Source organism: Falco cherrug, chromosome 14, assembly GCF_023634085.1.
Source record: "Falco cherrug isolate bFalChe1 chromosome 14, bFalChe1.pri, whole genome shotgun sequence".
Taxonomy (NCBI): Eukaryota; Metazoa; Chordata; class Aves; order Falconiformes; family Falconidae; genus Falco; species Falco cherrug.
The window spans coordinates 17,522,721-17,537,200 of NC_073710.1; the positions used below are offsets into that span (position 1 = coordinate 17,522,721).

Consider the following 14,480-nt stretch of genomic DNA (forward strand, 5'->3'; position numbering starts at 1 on the left):
CTTAAACATAAATTATGACATGTTTTTAAGACCCTAGCTATGCTTGAGTATCATGTAGTGATATTTAAAAAAAAGAAAAACCCTTTGAAGGACACATCCTGATTTATTATATTTTTTTAACGTAAGGGATTTTTAATAACGTGGAACAAAAAAAAAATGTGACAGAAGAAAATCAGTATTCTTGTTTGAAAACATGTGCACACTCACACTCCATTAGAAGATACAATTTTAATATTATTCATGTAAATAATGTGTAGATAGGTATTGTTATATATGTATACGTTTATCTACACACATTTAATACACAGGTGTACTTACCAATTCAACATTTACATGAGTATAAGCCAGACTATGACACTCAGTTTTTCCATCCTTGGGCTCACAGAGCACTCTTGAAATACTGGTACAGTGTACTGCTCCTTGTCAAGAATGTCGGCTTCAGGCCCACTGGAAATAAGATTTTTATTGTACTTCTGGAAACAATACTCTACGTTTTCCATTTAGCACTCTCTGTGCTTTCTGTGAACAAAGGACTCAACTCATGGAAAATATACCGTAATAAGAGTAGAAAAAAATGTACACTTCGCTTTTTCAGTGGTTAGGATGTCCTAAAACACATGAACAGATCTCTGCTTCCACTGCTTTACATCATTAGACTTGTATCAAAATGAAATTAAAACTTTGATTACCGTGTCTTTCCACTTTCTGAAGTGTGGATCTCGTATACTGGTCACAAGTTAAAACTGAAGTTTAAATATCCGTCAAGTCTCATCTCATGCGAATGATTTATTCTTTCGGCCTCCGTCCTTATCCGCTGCCTTTGGGGCTTGCAGCTAACGGATGTGTGACGCTGTAGCTTCTCTCCAGGTACTGGACATAGATCCATCGGCCTGAGCTGCCATCATCCAGGCGTGTGTCCGGCATTGCACTCCGGGAGCAGGGAAAGGGCGGACGGACAGACTGCACTGCAGCTGTGCACGTGGCCTACGGAGCCCTGCAATCAAGAAACTCGGTGGAAGGCACTCCCGGCATCTGTCTCACATCATCGGATACATAAAATTCTGGATGTGCTCAGAAGAAAACAAAGAAGGACGACCTGACTTGCTCAACTTCTTTATAGCCTTTGATGTACTTAAAAGCCCCGACCTGCAGCAAGACCTCTGCAACAACGCAGAGGTATCTGAGCATCCCGAAGTGTATCTGCTGGTCAGCTTCCCAGATACCCTCTAGCAAAACAAGAAGCCTTCTGCATGGGACACTTTTTCCTGTCTTTGAGCTTCTGGCTGTACTTTGCAAATAGTTACAATTTTAAGTCCTTTCCAAAGAACTGCCTTGAAGTGGAACAAGGAGCTTCTAGGCCAGGAACTGCTGTGAGAAATTTAGAGAAACAGAAACGTGCCAGGTTCCAGGTACAAAGACAACTCACTGAAACAAATAACGTACCAAACAGGGAACACAGCTAAGTGCTGGACACTGCAGGTTCTGTAGACCAAATGCAGACATTTGTTCCCCTCGTAAGCTCCCAAATTTGTAGCCTTCCACTCCATCCTGCAGGTGGCATGTCCCATACCCATCCATTGTACCGTCCTCTGTGCTCCTCATCCTTCCCTCATGACAGAGACTCATTGTGTCTTCTCAGTGTTCTGTTCCACTCTCCCCCCATCTCCAGGTCCTCCCTTCCCTCCTCACTCATGAAGACTTCACATTTCTTTGAACACCTCCCCTCCATTAATGTGTTCTGCTTTGTTCTTCCTCTCCATCATCTAACCGTTTCCTCTCCACATCCCTAATTGCTTTTCCATATTCACTTCCAGTCCCATTTATCACCACGTGCTTCCTGCTTTTCCCCATAATGCTGTTTTCTTCTGCCTCCGCATGGTCCTCAGATCTGCTGCCACCATTTATGCATAGTTTGTTCTTTTACCTATCATTCATCACATCCCTGTTCCCATCTGTAGTTCTACTTGGAAGGCTTAATTGCTCAACCATGAACATTCTCAGAATTCTGGAATTAATCAGGTGTAGTGATCCACAGTCATTAATCAACCATAAACAACCGAAGAAATAATGAGATAAGGGAACAGCATTGCTTCTGCAAACTAAAATGAACCACAATTCTCTTTAACCCCGCTATCCTCTAGAAAGAAATGGTCTTGAAGAGACAAATACAATGTTACTTACTTCGCTCTCTTTGTCTGACTGCTGATATTCTGGTTTATTACTCACTGTGTGAACAGAATGGCATCAATTCCCACGAGCCTCTTATTTTCCCATGGTCAAAACTCAACTCATTACTAGACAGCCTGAAAAACAGAACTCATTCATTGAACATTTAATGCTGGGTCACCTCAGACTCTTCATTTTCATTTAAAATATAGCCAATGCCCTTGCACTTCAGTCCAATAAAATACTTCTCTTCAGGATGTTCTCCATTTTTTGCCAAGTCGGCACTCTGACCTGCACGGCACACCTCCTGTTCTCAGGTACAGAAGTCTGGCTCTTTTTAACCTCAGTGGGAGACCTGCAGCTCATCAAAGGGCACATTTGACAACATGTTCTTTACTAAACTCTGTCAGCAAAGATGCACTCTGGATCTAACAAATACCTAGTGCAGGAACAGAACCTCTTATTTTGTTTTGAATTTGATTTATACATGTCTCTTTTCTAAAGTAATTGAGCATTTCGTTTGCCTCCATATACTGCTGCACACTGAGCTGCTGGAGCCCATAATTTGCCCCCAATTACACTCATGCTTTTTCCTAATTGGTGTATAGGCTGTTCTGTTCAACAGATGTCTTTCCACAGTTGCTGGTAGGTAACTTATTTAAAATAGCTTCTCATTGCACCGAATTTATCATGTTCTAATTCATTCATCCAGATGAATCCAATCACGTTTGCTTCCCTGTTATTTCCCCTGGCTTCACGTTTACTGTTACGGGCACCCAAGGGCATTTACTTTGTTACATCTTTGCCGAAGACGTTGCAACGAAGGCCCAACAGATCACTCACGTTAAGTCTTGCCCTGTTCAAACATTTCTCTCTCCCTCTGACTCCCCTTTGTAGGTCTTGTTCTTTCCGCTGGTGTGCCATAAATGTTTACGATCTCCCAATCCATTGATGGGACTTGCAGTAACCTTTGACCCAGGATCTTAAGAGAACTTTTTGGAACAAAATAAATATCCAGTAATCCACCTGTGAGCTTCCTGTCTGTCATGCCACAGTATGTTCATCGAGTTAGCCAAACCAGATCATCAGAATCCACAGTAGCCATTGTGGAGCAAACTGAGAAGCGCTATGTGTACAATGAGTTACTGGTCCAGAACTAAAACCAAACCTAAACAAACCATTCTGCAAAAAGTACAAGAATCAGTGCATTCCAATTAATCAGTTCATATACAACATATACAAAACTATTTAATAACCCAGCTACTTGGAGAGATTAAATGACTAAATACGAGCAAAATTTTCCATGTGCAAACTAGAAAGCATCTTGCAATTCTAACCTCATAAAACTGGGCCGTGGTATTTATTGTGTTCATCTGTGGTTCTAATTTGTTTTCAGATTAAGTACTTTAAGCTTGGGTATCTATCTAAGTGTTTCTTCTGTATTCAAGATCTTTCTTCTATTTTTTATTTTAGGGATTTTGTAAAAGCTTTTATTCAGTTTAAGAAGCCAATTGTGGTTGCTATCAACGGCCCTGCTCTTGGGTTAGGAGCTTCTATTTTACCACTATGTGATATCGTTTGGGCAAGTGAGAAGGCATGGTTTCAGACACCATACGCAACAATCCGACTCACTCCAGCTGGCTGCTCATCATACACATTCCCACAAATTCTGGGTGTTGCACTGGTAAGGTTTTCCACCTCAAATTGCTGAAGAACTTTTCTTAAACTCATGCTCTTCTTTCTCTCTTTAAAAAGTAAGACAGAAAACAACTGTTTCTCTTAATTGCCATGGATGGAAATGAACCCTGTGGAACGTTCATCTAATCCCATCCAATTTTTTAATCACAAAATGACCTCAGAATTCAATATATTACACCTGCTATACACCAAAAAGATTGAACACAGGTTGAAAAAAGCAAACATTGTCAAGGTCATGCTAGAAAAGGGAAGAAATGCATTAGTGGAATAATGTTGCAGAGTGCTTGTCTGTATTGTGTTAGGATTGTGCAGTAACTGACCAAGATACTGCTCTCTGCTTTCTAAAGGCAATCCATAATAATTCCAGTAAGGTTGCTTAGTTTTGGCCAGTATAACAAAGCAGAATTTGCCCCACAAAATATTTCATACTAGGTTCCATGACTCTTGGCACAGTATCACTGACAGTTACTCTTGTAAAATCAGCAATACAGATTCATCATGCATGCCAGCACATTTCTCTTAAATGAAATCCATGCTGTGCTCTGGCCACCTGCACAATCCTTAAATAGCTACTGAAACTCCTTTTAAAGTGTTTTGCAGCATGGAAAGATACAAGAGACCATTTGTAAATTTAATTTTGAAAATAGCAGACAACTATGGAAATTTTTTAAGGTAATTATAACCCAAGATCACAAGTAATCTTTTGGTTTCACAGGCAAATGAAATGTTGTTCTGTGGGAGAAAGCTGACAGCACAGGAAGCCTGCAGCAGAGGACTAGTGTCACAAGTATTTTGGCCAACAACATTTAGCCAAGAAGTGATGCTACGAGTGAAAGAAATGGCATCCTGCAGTGCAGTGGTAAGAAATCAAACTCCTTTGTAATTAAATTACATTTCACAGAGGTAAAGTGTGTTCCCAAGGCTTATCACATGGTGGGTCCTCAGTTTCCACAACCATACCTGTGAGAGAAGGCTAACACAGAAAATCTCGGTAGGGATCAGTGAGGTCGTGGAGTTTCTTGTTTTTCAGGGGCAGGGAGGATTACTTCCTTTCCCCATCTTTACAAGTATTCAACATGAGTGGAACCTCCTTGCCCCAGATTTTGAAAGATGGTTTAAGCACAGGTTTCCCTCATGAAGGTGGAAGAATCTGAAGCTATGTAACTGTGCTGGGAAATCTCTGCAGGGCCAGTAAGAAAATGTATTTGCCTTTCCATTGTCCTGGCCTACTGTGTTGCAGCTGAGTCTCACTTCTCTTTTTTGCACCTGCATAGTTCCTGATTCTGCAACATGTTCTGCACAGTGCACCAGAAGGGTAGGATAGTGCCAGCTAACCTCTACTGTGAAGGAGAGGTGAGATGCAGACACAGAGGGATTTGAACACAGTCTGGTCACAGTGTATTAGAACTTTCCTTTTGTGTACATAAGAGTTGAAAGAAAATCCTTTCCTATTTTAACTTCCTAAGATTTTTTCCCTTCAGGCAGATATACTGCCATTCTGGGCACATCCTCATTTAACAAAAAATGCAGTGAAGAAAGTGATCGTGGCTGCAGTAAAACTGCACTAACTAAAGTGAAAATTGTTGCAGTTTCTTGCTGTACTTCCTATACCTGAAACTGTCTTAGCATCCCTCAGTTTCATTTAAAAGATCCTTTGTAAAAGAGAAGGTAGAGACACAGGCGATTTTTAATTAAATGAAGCGTAGATTAGATCTCACAGAAGACATTCAGAATGAAACTCTGGAAATGCAGCATAAGCTTATTTGATCATGCTGATATAAAGTGTATTATATGAGTTAGGAAAACCTCTGGGCCTTACTGTGAATTCTTCCTTCCTTCCCCGTTGTTGGCTGTCAATGAAATTTTCTCTTGAGAACTGTTAGAAAAAGTGGTGATGACTTGTGGACAAAGATGAGAGTTAAAACTGTCGAAGACTAGATTTACTCTCTGAGATCCTAAATGGAAATCGGGCTGAAGTCACAACAGCAATGAATATGATGAGCTCATCCAAGTTCACTGGAGATACCTGTTCACAAACGGACCACAAAGCCACACAGGCCCCACAATTTGCAATTAACACCATTTACTTGAGTTAAAGAGAAATACTGCTTTGGAATAGCAAAATAGTAAAAGTTACAACAGGTGTAAAACCTGTAACCCAGACAGGAACGGGGCTTAACGTGTTGACAAAGCTAAGTAGTGAGTATGTGTCTCCCTTACCATAAGCACTGTATTAGTTTACATTAAACGTTCTGCCCTCAGAAAATCAGTAATGTATGAATTATTAATGGGTTTGTTTGACTAGTTGGGTCCTTGTGAGATACATAGTGGTGTTACATATTTCAAAAAGAATTTTAAAGGATGCAATCTCAACGTGTTTAAAAATGTGTCTAGGAAAAACGAACCGAACTATGGGAGCAACCATGGACCTTCTGTTCATGCCTTTAAGAACCTGCAGCACTTACTAAGGGCTTGAGATTGGGCTTTCCATTGCAAAAACCTTAGGCGATTTGTTATGACTACTTGTACAGGCTAAGCAGATCTAATTCCAGAGCACAGTCAGAGGGTGCTTGTTTTGCTTAACACATTTTATAAAATATTTAACTTTTATAAAAATGTACATAAATAAACTTTAAAAGATATTTGCAGTAAAGGCTCCTTCCTATTAATTTCTGTTTTGATAAAGAAATGATGCATGAGGGGAAAATTGTTAAAGATGATGGACATCCACATTTGGGTTTCTAGCCTCTGTAATCTTCAAGACTATCTTCCAGAAAACAGGTAGCCACTATATCACGCCTCACACGTTTTCATTTCAAGAGATCACATTTTCAACAGGGGCAAGTTCAGCTCCTTCTAGTGCTTCATGGCAGACCGTCAATAAAGTAAGGTACTTCAGAATCCCTCATTTCTTTTAAAAATGTTGGCACTAACACATAAACTTCAGAAGTCCCTAATTCTGAAAGATGCTGACTATCAGCAAGTGGAGTTATGGCTGTAATTCGATTCTAATTTCTGTGCTCAGAGTGTTAGATGGCAAAACAGAGTTAGTAGTGTAAAAATGCTGTTCATGCCATTATCTACAGTAATTCTTTCAGATTCAAAATAAAATACTGAGTGATATTTTGGCTTTAGGTATTGGAAGAGTCCAAATGTCTTGTGCGGAGCTTCCTGAAATCCGGACTTGAAGATGTGAATGAGAAAGAGTGTCAGATGTTAAAACAGCTGTGGAGTTCTTCCAAAGGACTGGATTCATTGTTCAGCTACTTGCAAGACAAAATTTATGAAGTCTGATGTCTTGGCCTAACTTAAAGAGAAAATGCTCCACTTGTGAACCGAGTCAAACATTACCTGTGTTTGAAAAGCAGAGGCAATGCATCAGTGAGGAGTTTGTGACGGTGTATCCTAATACATATGGTTGTGTCAATTTCCTTGTGAGCTACACAGCTGCTTGTAGCTGGTTTGATTTTGTGTAACCGAGAAGTAGGCAGGCTTGTTCAGTGCACGTAATCTCTGCAGAGGGCTGCATCTTTCACATTGCTCATCCAGATAAAAGTATACATTCCATGTGCTGAGAAGCACCACTGAGGCCCAATAAGGCATACCATCTGTAATGATTTATTTTGTCTGTCCTTCTTAACTTATTCTTGCTGTTGCAACACATCTGGGCTGACACAGAGGGCTCAATCTAAAAACTGGGTCGGCACGATATTTTGTAGACCCAAACACCATGCTTTAGAAATATTTTAATTATTTTTTTCTAAGTTCTAACAGTGTAATGGAAAAATTTGATAATTTATATGTATAATATGTAAAGTTAGCTTTACAAAAACTACTAGGATTTTTTTCTTTGTTGAATTTATTTAACTTATTTATTTTGTGTTCATATTCAGCTGTTTATTGATCACAGATCTTATTTTCATACTTCCCTTGACTGAATTAATGGCATCACATGAGAATGCAAACACATTTTTAGCAAAATGTGTAGAAAAATAAAGAATATATAGAAAACATACAGAATGCTGTGGAGAGTAAAAGAAGCAGCCATGTGCATGCTCCTCTATGTATAAAATTGTATGAAATAGATTCATTTGCCAGGGTTAAGGGAAAAAAAGTGGATTCTGAAACAGTGAGTCCCCCTTAAGTCTCTCTTCTCTTTCTGCCTTCTTGAGGAGCACTGAAGGGCTTGCCAACAAGATGCTTTATTTACGTTTACTATATTCCTGTTAGCCAGATATCAGTAACAGGGTGAGTGGTGCCGTTATGTGGCATCGTACTGTTTTTCAGGTTTAAACATCCCCTTTTGGTCTGAAGTCTAAAAGCAAATCCTTATGAGCCTTAGTCTAGTTGCCCGATTCCTCAGGTGTGAGATAATTTCTGCTCTGGAGGCCTTTGGGTGTGGGCCAACAGTTTATACAAGGTGCTAGGCATTGAACCAAGTGGAGGGAGAGGTTTTGTTTCGCTTTTCCCAGCTCTCCACATCTGGCCACCCCACCATCTGTTACAAGAACTTACGGCTATCCATAAAAGCAGTCCACAATAAACGACAAAAATCCAATCTGCTATTTTAGAATGTGATCCCAGTACTTTTCAGTGACACTGATTTCAGAACACTGGATCTTTTCTCAGTTCTTTCTTGCTAGTAAGGCAATTAATATGGAAATAACACAAGCATGCTCTGTGACTTCACCTGCCATTTAGTACGCCCAAATTAAAACCTCTTGAAGCAGAAGCTTTGCACATTTGTTTGCTTTGTAATTTGTGTACTTGCTCTCCATCCTTGAGCTCAGTGACTTGCTTCTTGGTTTAAACCTCTGCAAATGAGGCTGCTAGGTTTTCTCCCTCCTGGTCTTTCCATGAAGAGTTTTAACAAAGCCTTTGTGAAGTTAACAAACAGGTGATTATAGTAAACAGTAGCCTTCAACACATTAATGTAACATTTCTTTTTCCACAAATAATTAGAACAGCTGTTCTATGGCCTAATTGTACCACTGAATTTTAAGGAAATCATTACCCTAGAGGCAGAGGTTCTCATGGAAATTCTTCATTAAAAAGACAAAATCTGGCTTCTAATTAGCCTGTTTTAAATGTTTTCAAGAAAACCTTACCAAAACAAGTAACTTATTTTTAAAGAACTCTTTCGATAACTATTTGAAGTGATAGATGCACCACTTGTTTTATACGAAGACTTGCTTATTTCCACAACCTGCCAGCCGTGCCACAGAGCGCGTGCGCAAAGACTTGGTTGGCTCAAGGCCACAGGACCCCCTGCTATGCCAGTATGTGCACGTGAGTCACTTGTATGGCAGTCCCATTGAAAGGAGAGGGATTACTCAAGTGAAAACCACTCACATGCATACGTGTTTGCACAATCAGGCCTCCAGCATATGACTTCAGAAAAAAAAAGAAAAAAAAAAGCAATGGAAAGTACCGTGATTCCTCAGTTTCCTTTATTTCCTTTATTCCCGTCCAGAGAGCCATAACTCCTAGTCATGTGTTAATAAGATATTAGGAAGTTTATTTCAATACTGTGCTTGGGTTTTGTAGATTAATATAGAAAATTGCTCAGCAATGTGAAGGTATGCTTTCCATATGAGATTTTCAAACAGAGAAGAATCGTAAGTTGTTAGACCTCTAAACTGCATCATTTCATCTGAATTTTCAGATATCTGTATCTTAGCATTTTTTATGACAAAGGAATGGTTGAAATACATTTTCTATAATTATTTTTCCATTAAAGCAAGCGCTAACCATAGTTAACATTTTTAATTATTCATATCTATACAGTTACAGTCTAGTTTTCATGGAATCTATTTTCCCTTCAAAAAAGAGTAATAACAATGTCAAAAGCTTCTTTTCCAGTATTTAAAGATCAGAATCAATTTTCTCTTGTGTTTCTGTCCTTGCTAGGTATTCAGATATCTAGATGTACTGTACATATTAGTCTGGGTACCTTTACTAATATTCACAGTATTTAAGAGTATAAATGCAATTTGTTGTTAAGTATGTTATTTTATCCGTGTAAATTGTTTTGTACAATCTTTAAAAATCTACAGTTTTGCATTTGTAGATATTAAAGGTAAGCAATTTATTTTGTGTTGTCCTGCATGTATATTTTTGCTGTAGATAAGTGTTGCTTAGTTTACTATTTCAGTACATTTCTGTTTAAATGAATAAGCTTACAAACTTTAATACAGTATATATTTTCAGAATATAAACTTTTATATTTCTGTCGTAGGTTAGGGTATGCGTTTTAGGCAATCTTTTTCACTACTATTAACTGTTCTTTTAACCTATAATATAATGGTTTTGTGCCAATAGTTTTTCATTAGAATAAAATGCTCTTTTAATGTTAGGGATGAAGAGACAATTTTGGTTGGGGTTTGTTTTATTTTGGTGGGGTTTTTTTATTATTTTGCCAGCCTGTACAGTTTTAAATGTAATTTATAAATGTATTGCATTTGTGAATAAGCCTTACCATTAGGTACAAGAAATCTTTAAAGCTACATAATTGCTTATGTAGTGCTAAGGACTTCCCCAAATAATTGCTGTAAGAAAGTTAGCAAATCAGAGTACAGGGCCTTAAGTTTTTCTTGTGAAAAGGATAATACGGGTTGTTTGTTTTGAACAACATAGGTAGACTTGTCAGCATGGGCTTTGTTATATATAAACTGTGCATTTGTGCTCCCAACCACAGTAGTTTAATCTCAGGCTTTGTGTGGCTGGGTCTATAAAAGTCAAATCTGGCTAAAGCCAGCACTCTTTAGGAGACACTAAAGAAGTTTACATAAGAGACTTATAGACAATCTTATCATAGTACATTTGGGTACTCGGTATCCTAGATGTGTTCTCTGTGTCTGCCCAATTAACCGTATGTTTTAAGCCATATTAAATCTCTTTACTGCTATTTTAAATACTACAATGAAAGTCATTCACTAGCTTGCTTACTCACAGACAGAATTTCAATTTTTAGTGAATAAAAATATTATGCCTTCCATAAAAACAAAGGACCAAAGAATTGCATTATTCTAACAAAGCATTAGTTCCTTCGCCAGTGAACTAGTTTGACATTTGTACTGGAGATCAAATAGTCTCTTTCTGCTACAAACACTGCATTCTCATCCATGTCAAGTGTAAGGGGAAAAGAGGTATCCACTGACCTATTGGGAAAGGAGTGATGTTCAGCTAGGATGGCATGTCTATTGGTAAGGCTTATTACCAAACCTCTGAGATGAAGCAAAGAACCAAAAATTCACAAATTATGTCAATGTAAATTTATTTTCAGAACTTGCACAAATAATTAATTGTAGAACTTTGCAAATTAGGCCCTTAAGTTATTTTGTCAGAATGCCATGGAACAGACTAAAACAGTTTCTAATATTTGTAATGAGTACATATTATAATATTATAAGGGTACAGGCACCCCTATATCACAGTGTTGTAAATATTTTCTGAAACTGGTACAGTACTGAGGGACTTGTATCTTCTGATATATCAAATATTGACTGTCTAGATCAAATTGTACACAATTTATTTGTTGATGGTCCTGTAACTAGTGTATGGACACATTTCTGGGTGCCTTAGAAGTTGTATTTTTCATGTGTGTTAATATGCAGTATTTATACATTGTGAGAAGCTGCTTTGAATAAAAACATCGAAACTTCATTTCAATGCAGTGATTTTCAATTTTACATAATCAGAATGACAGACCCTTGTATGATATATGGTAAAGCTAATTCATGGACTCACGCCTTTTAAAAGAAAGCAGGCATACAGCAGGCTTTTTAAAAGAAATTAAACTTAAAACTGGTTTTGTTTTCAAATGGCAAAGAACAGGGCACTAAAAGACAGTGCAGTAAGAACTCTCTGAAATTATTCATCATGATACATCTCATTTATCATCTCATTATCAAATCCAAGAAAACTACCGAGAACTGTCTTATAAATACACTTCTAGGACATCTTCTCCACCGTTATTACTTCCACTATTTGATATGTGCATGTCACCTACAGCATATCTGCCCAGAACCAACTACTGCATACAGCATTTTGGCTCCACGTGAGGGAATTTGATTTTGAAGCGCTATTTGGCAGGGAGGCCAAGATTCAGCCCAGAACCCCCTTGGTGCAGTGTGAAGCTGGATCACCCCGAGGTCCTGCATGGTTATAGGTGGCAATCCTTCCATCGGGTCTCTTGTATACAAGGTGATCGTTTCGCTGTAGCGTCCATGAATGCTGTTTCCAGTCATGTATCCATGATTAAAAAAGTAACTGTAAATTAATTCTGTAATTACTGTAAGGATATTTTTCCAGGGATCCAGTGTAACCCAAGCCACCTATACAACAAGGTCTGAAAAAACAACCTACGCTTCATTCGAAGGACAACAGTTATGTTCTAGCAGTTATATTGGTTAGTTTTAAACTTGCAGACACTGTTAGTAAAAACTGTGGTTAGCTATTTAGAGCAGAGGATTGAGCACTTTAGTCTTGCTTCACCATCAACAAATCCAATTATTTATTACAGTGACTCTTGTCAGGAAACAACTTACCGTAGCCTGCACTGGACAGTAAGCAATGTGCATATGATAAACAGAGTATGATACCTTTCTTGTCTAACAGTTCTATTGATAAGTTTTGGTCTTAACATAAATCGCCAACATGTGAATTTTACTTCAAATAACTCATTTTTAAAGGAAAGCAAAAATTCTTTAAAATTTAAAGATTCACCCAAATATTTTGTCAAGTGAAGGTTTTTTAAAGCAAGATAAATGTTAGTCCTTGTTGCTGTAAATTAATATATGAACAAACTACATGGAAGAGGCATCCATTAAGTAGATATAAAGAAAATCTACAAATTTAAGCAGACAAAAGACTAGTCTATGAATTGCATGTATAAAAGAATGGGCAAGTATTAATACCACTTAGAATATAAAAAGTATTCAAACAGATCAAAGCCCTACATAAACTAACACATGCCCTTCCTCATTTTGAGTTTTGAATAACAGAAACATTATTGCATATGGAAAGAACAAGGAAAGGTTCTGAAACATGAACAGCAAATGAAAGCACGTGAGAAAACCAGGACACCATTTTAAAGACTCTGGGACTTTTAAGCAAATCAGGTCTCAGAAGTCAGACTGGGGACAGTTTGGTTGAGGAGGAAGAAGTCAGAGGGTGAAATTCTGGGCCCATTAACTTCAGGAATTCACCTCTCCCTGGTGCCTTATTTTTCATGAAACCACCTCAGAAGATTATAAAATTTAATAAAACATAATGCATCTGTTCACGACTCTGATGTCTAACTTATCCTCAATACCAATCTACAATCATAGCACGGAGTTTCAAATTGCTAAGAAAGCCAGACTAACAGCCCATTCTAGAATTCAAACCATTTGAATTGTGCTAGCACCACTTTGCTTTAATTTATACTTTTTCCTTGGTTTAACAAAATTTGCTTATTACAGCTGTAAAATAATAATAGAACCATGAAAAACCTTGTTGAATTCCAATTATTGAGTCCATCTGGCTTGACACAGTAATTTTCACCTGGAACTGTCAAAAGTACTATGGGAGAAGGAGATTTTCATTTTGGAAAGAGGAAAAAGTTTATTGTTTAATAACTTTAAAAATCCTAAGCTAAACTGTATCACCTTTCCTTATCCCTTCCTGGCACTAGTGTCACTTGAACAAACTCTGTGGATCTAAGTCAAAAGCCACTCAGATCAATGAAGATCCTCCTACTGACTCTGTTGTTTCTAGGTCAGCCTCAGTGGTTGACAGATGCCACAGCAAACTCCTTCACCATAATAGTACAGGGAATATCATGTAGCCACCTTCTTCGAAAAATAGTATGGCACTGATCAGAAAGACATAATTAGCACAGGAGACAGGGTTCTCTATCCTTAGTTGAAAATTTAACCACAGCGTCTAAGAAATTTTCAATAAAATTCAACATTTTCAATTTTATCCCTGACTGTTGTTACTAGAAAGACATGCTCTGCTGTGTTTTAACCTTCCCCAGCTCTTCAGACACATTTGTCGGCTTGGATTCTGGATGACTATGTAACATCTGTGAAACTTATTTTGTACATTGGTTATAGAAATGTGTTGGTGAACAACTATAAAGAGAAAAGTGAAAATGCTCTTTGCAACCAAGAGTCATGTTTGAAATGGGCTCAGATGTTAGATAAAAAGCTGCATCTAACATTAGGGTTTCTATACTGAAAAATGATTTAAACACTAAGTGGCAATCTTGACTTGTTAGAATTAAGTTAATTACTGTCATCTAGACGTAAGTTATTCACAGTCATCCCAAAATGTGTTTGTGATGTGTCTGTAAATAAGTGCTACATACACCACTGTCCTTCCAGCCCTCTGGTTAGCAATTACATATGCTGCCTACCAGGTTCTAGGGTATTCCCTTTGTACAAGGGGTTCATTAAATGGATAAAGGCATTCACAGAAAATTCTGCCCGTGCCTAATTATTCAAGATCTGCATTATCTTAGCCTCTCACTTGTTTATTTTGTATGCAGCTGCAGCGAGTTGTTTGTCAGGGACTCGGACTCCAAGTCCACTTCTTGCCCATTAGGCTCATAATGAGCAACAACTCAAAAC

At 38.0% G+C, this 14,480-nt stretch overlaps 1 protein-coding gene and 1 long non-coding RNA gene across 5 annotated transcripts in view; one reads left to right on the forward strand and one right to left on the reverse strand.

The window, feature by feature from the left end:
- The window catches only part of CDYL2 (chromodomain Y like 2), a 62,038-nt gene extending 50,509 nt beyond the window's left edge, over positions 1-11,529 (forward strand). For all 3 annotated transcript variants that reach the window (XM_055726622.1, XM_055726621.1, XM_027802951.2), the window contains exons 5-7: positions 3,640-3,850; positions 4,580-4,723; positions 7,000-11,529. In XM_055726622.1, the coding sequence (XP_055582597.1) occupies positions 3,640-3,850; positions 4,580-4,723; positions 7,000-7,158 (514 nt within the window). In that variant the 3' untranslated portion in view covers positions 7,159-11,529. The remainder of the gene's footprint in view (positions 1-3,639; positions 3,851-4,579; positions 4,724-6,999) is intronic.
- LOC114015436 (uncharacterized) overlaps positions 1-14,480 on the reverse strand; it is a 95,989-nt gene that overhangs the window by 45,450 nt on the left and 36,059 nt on the right. Inside the window, exon 1 of one of the 2 annotated variants that reach the window (XR_003559354.2) lies at positions 690-3,633. The exons of the other annotated variant lie outside the window; for it this stretch is intronic. This is a non-coding gene — a long non-coding RNA (uncharacterized LOC114015436). Of the gene's footprint in view, positions 1-689; positions 3,634-14,480 lie in introns of those variants that run through there. 2 annotated transcript variants of the gene reach the window in all.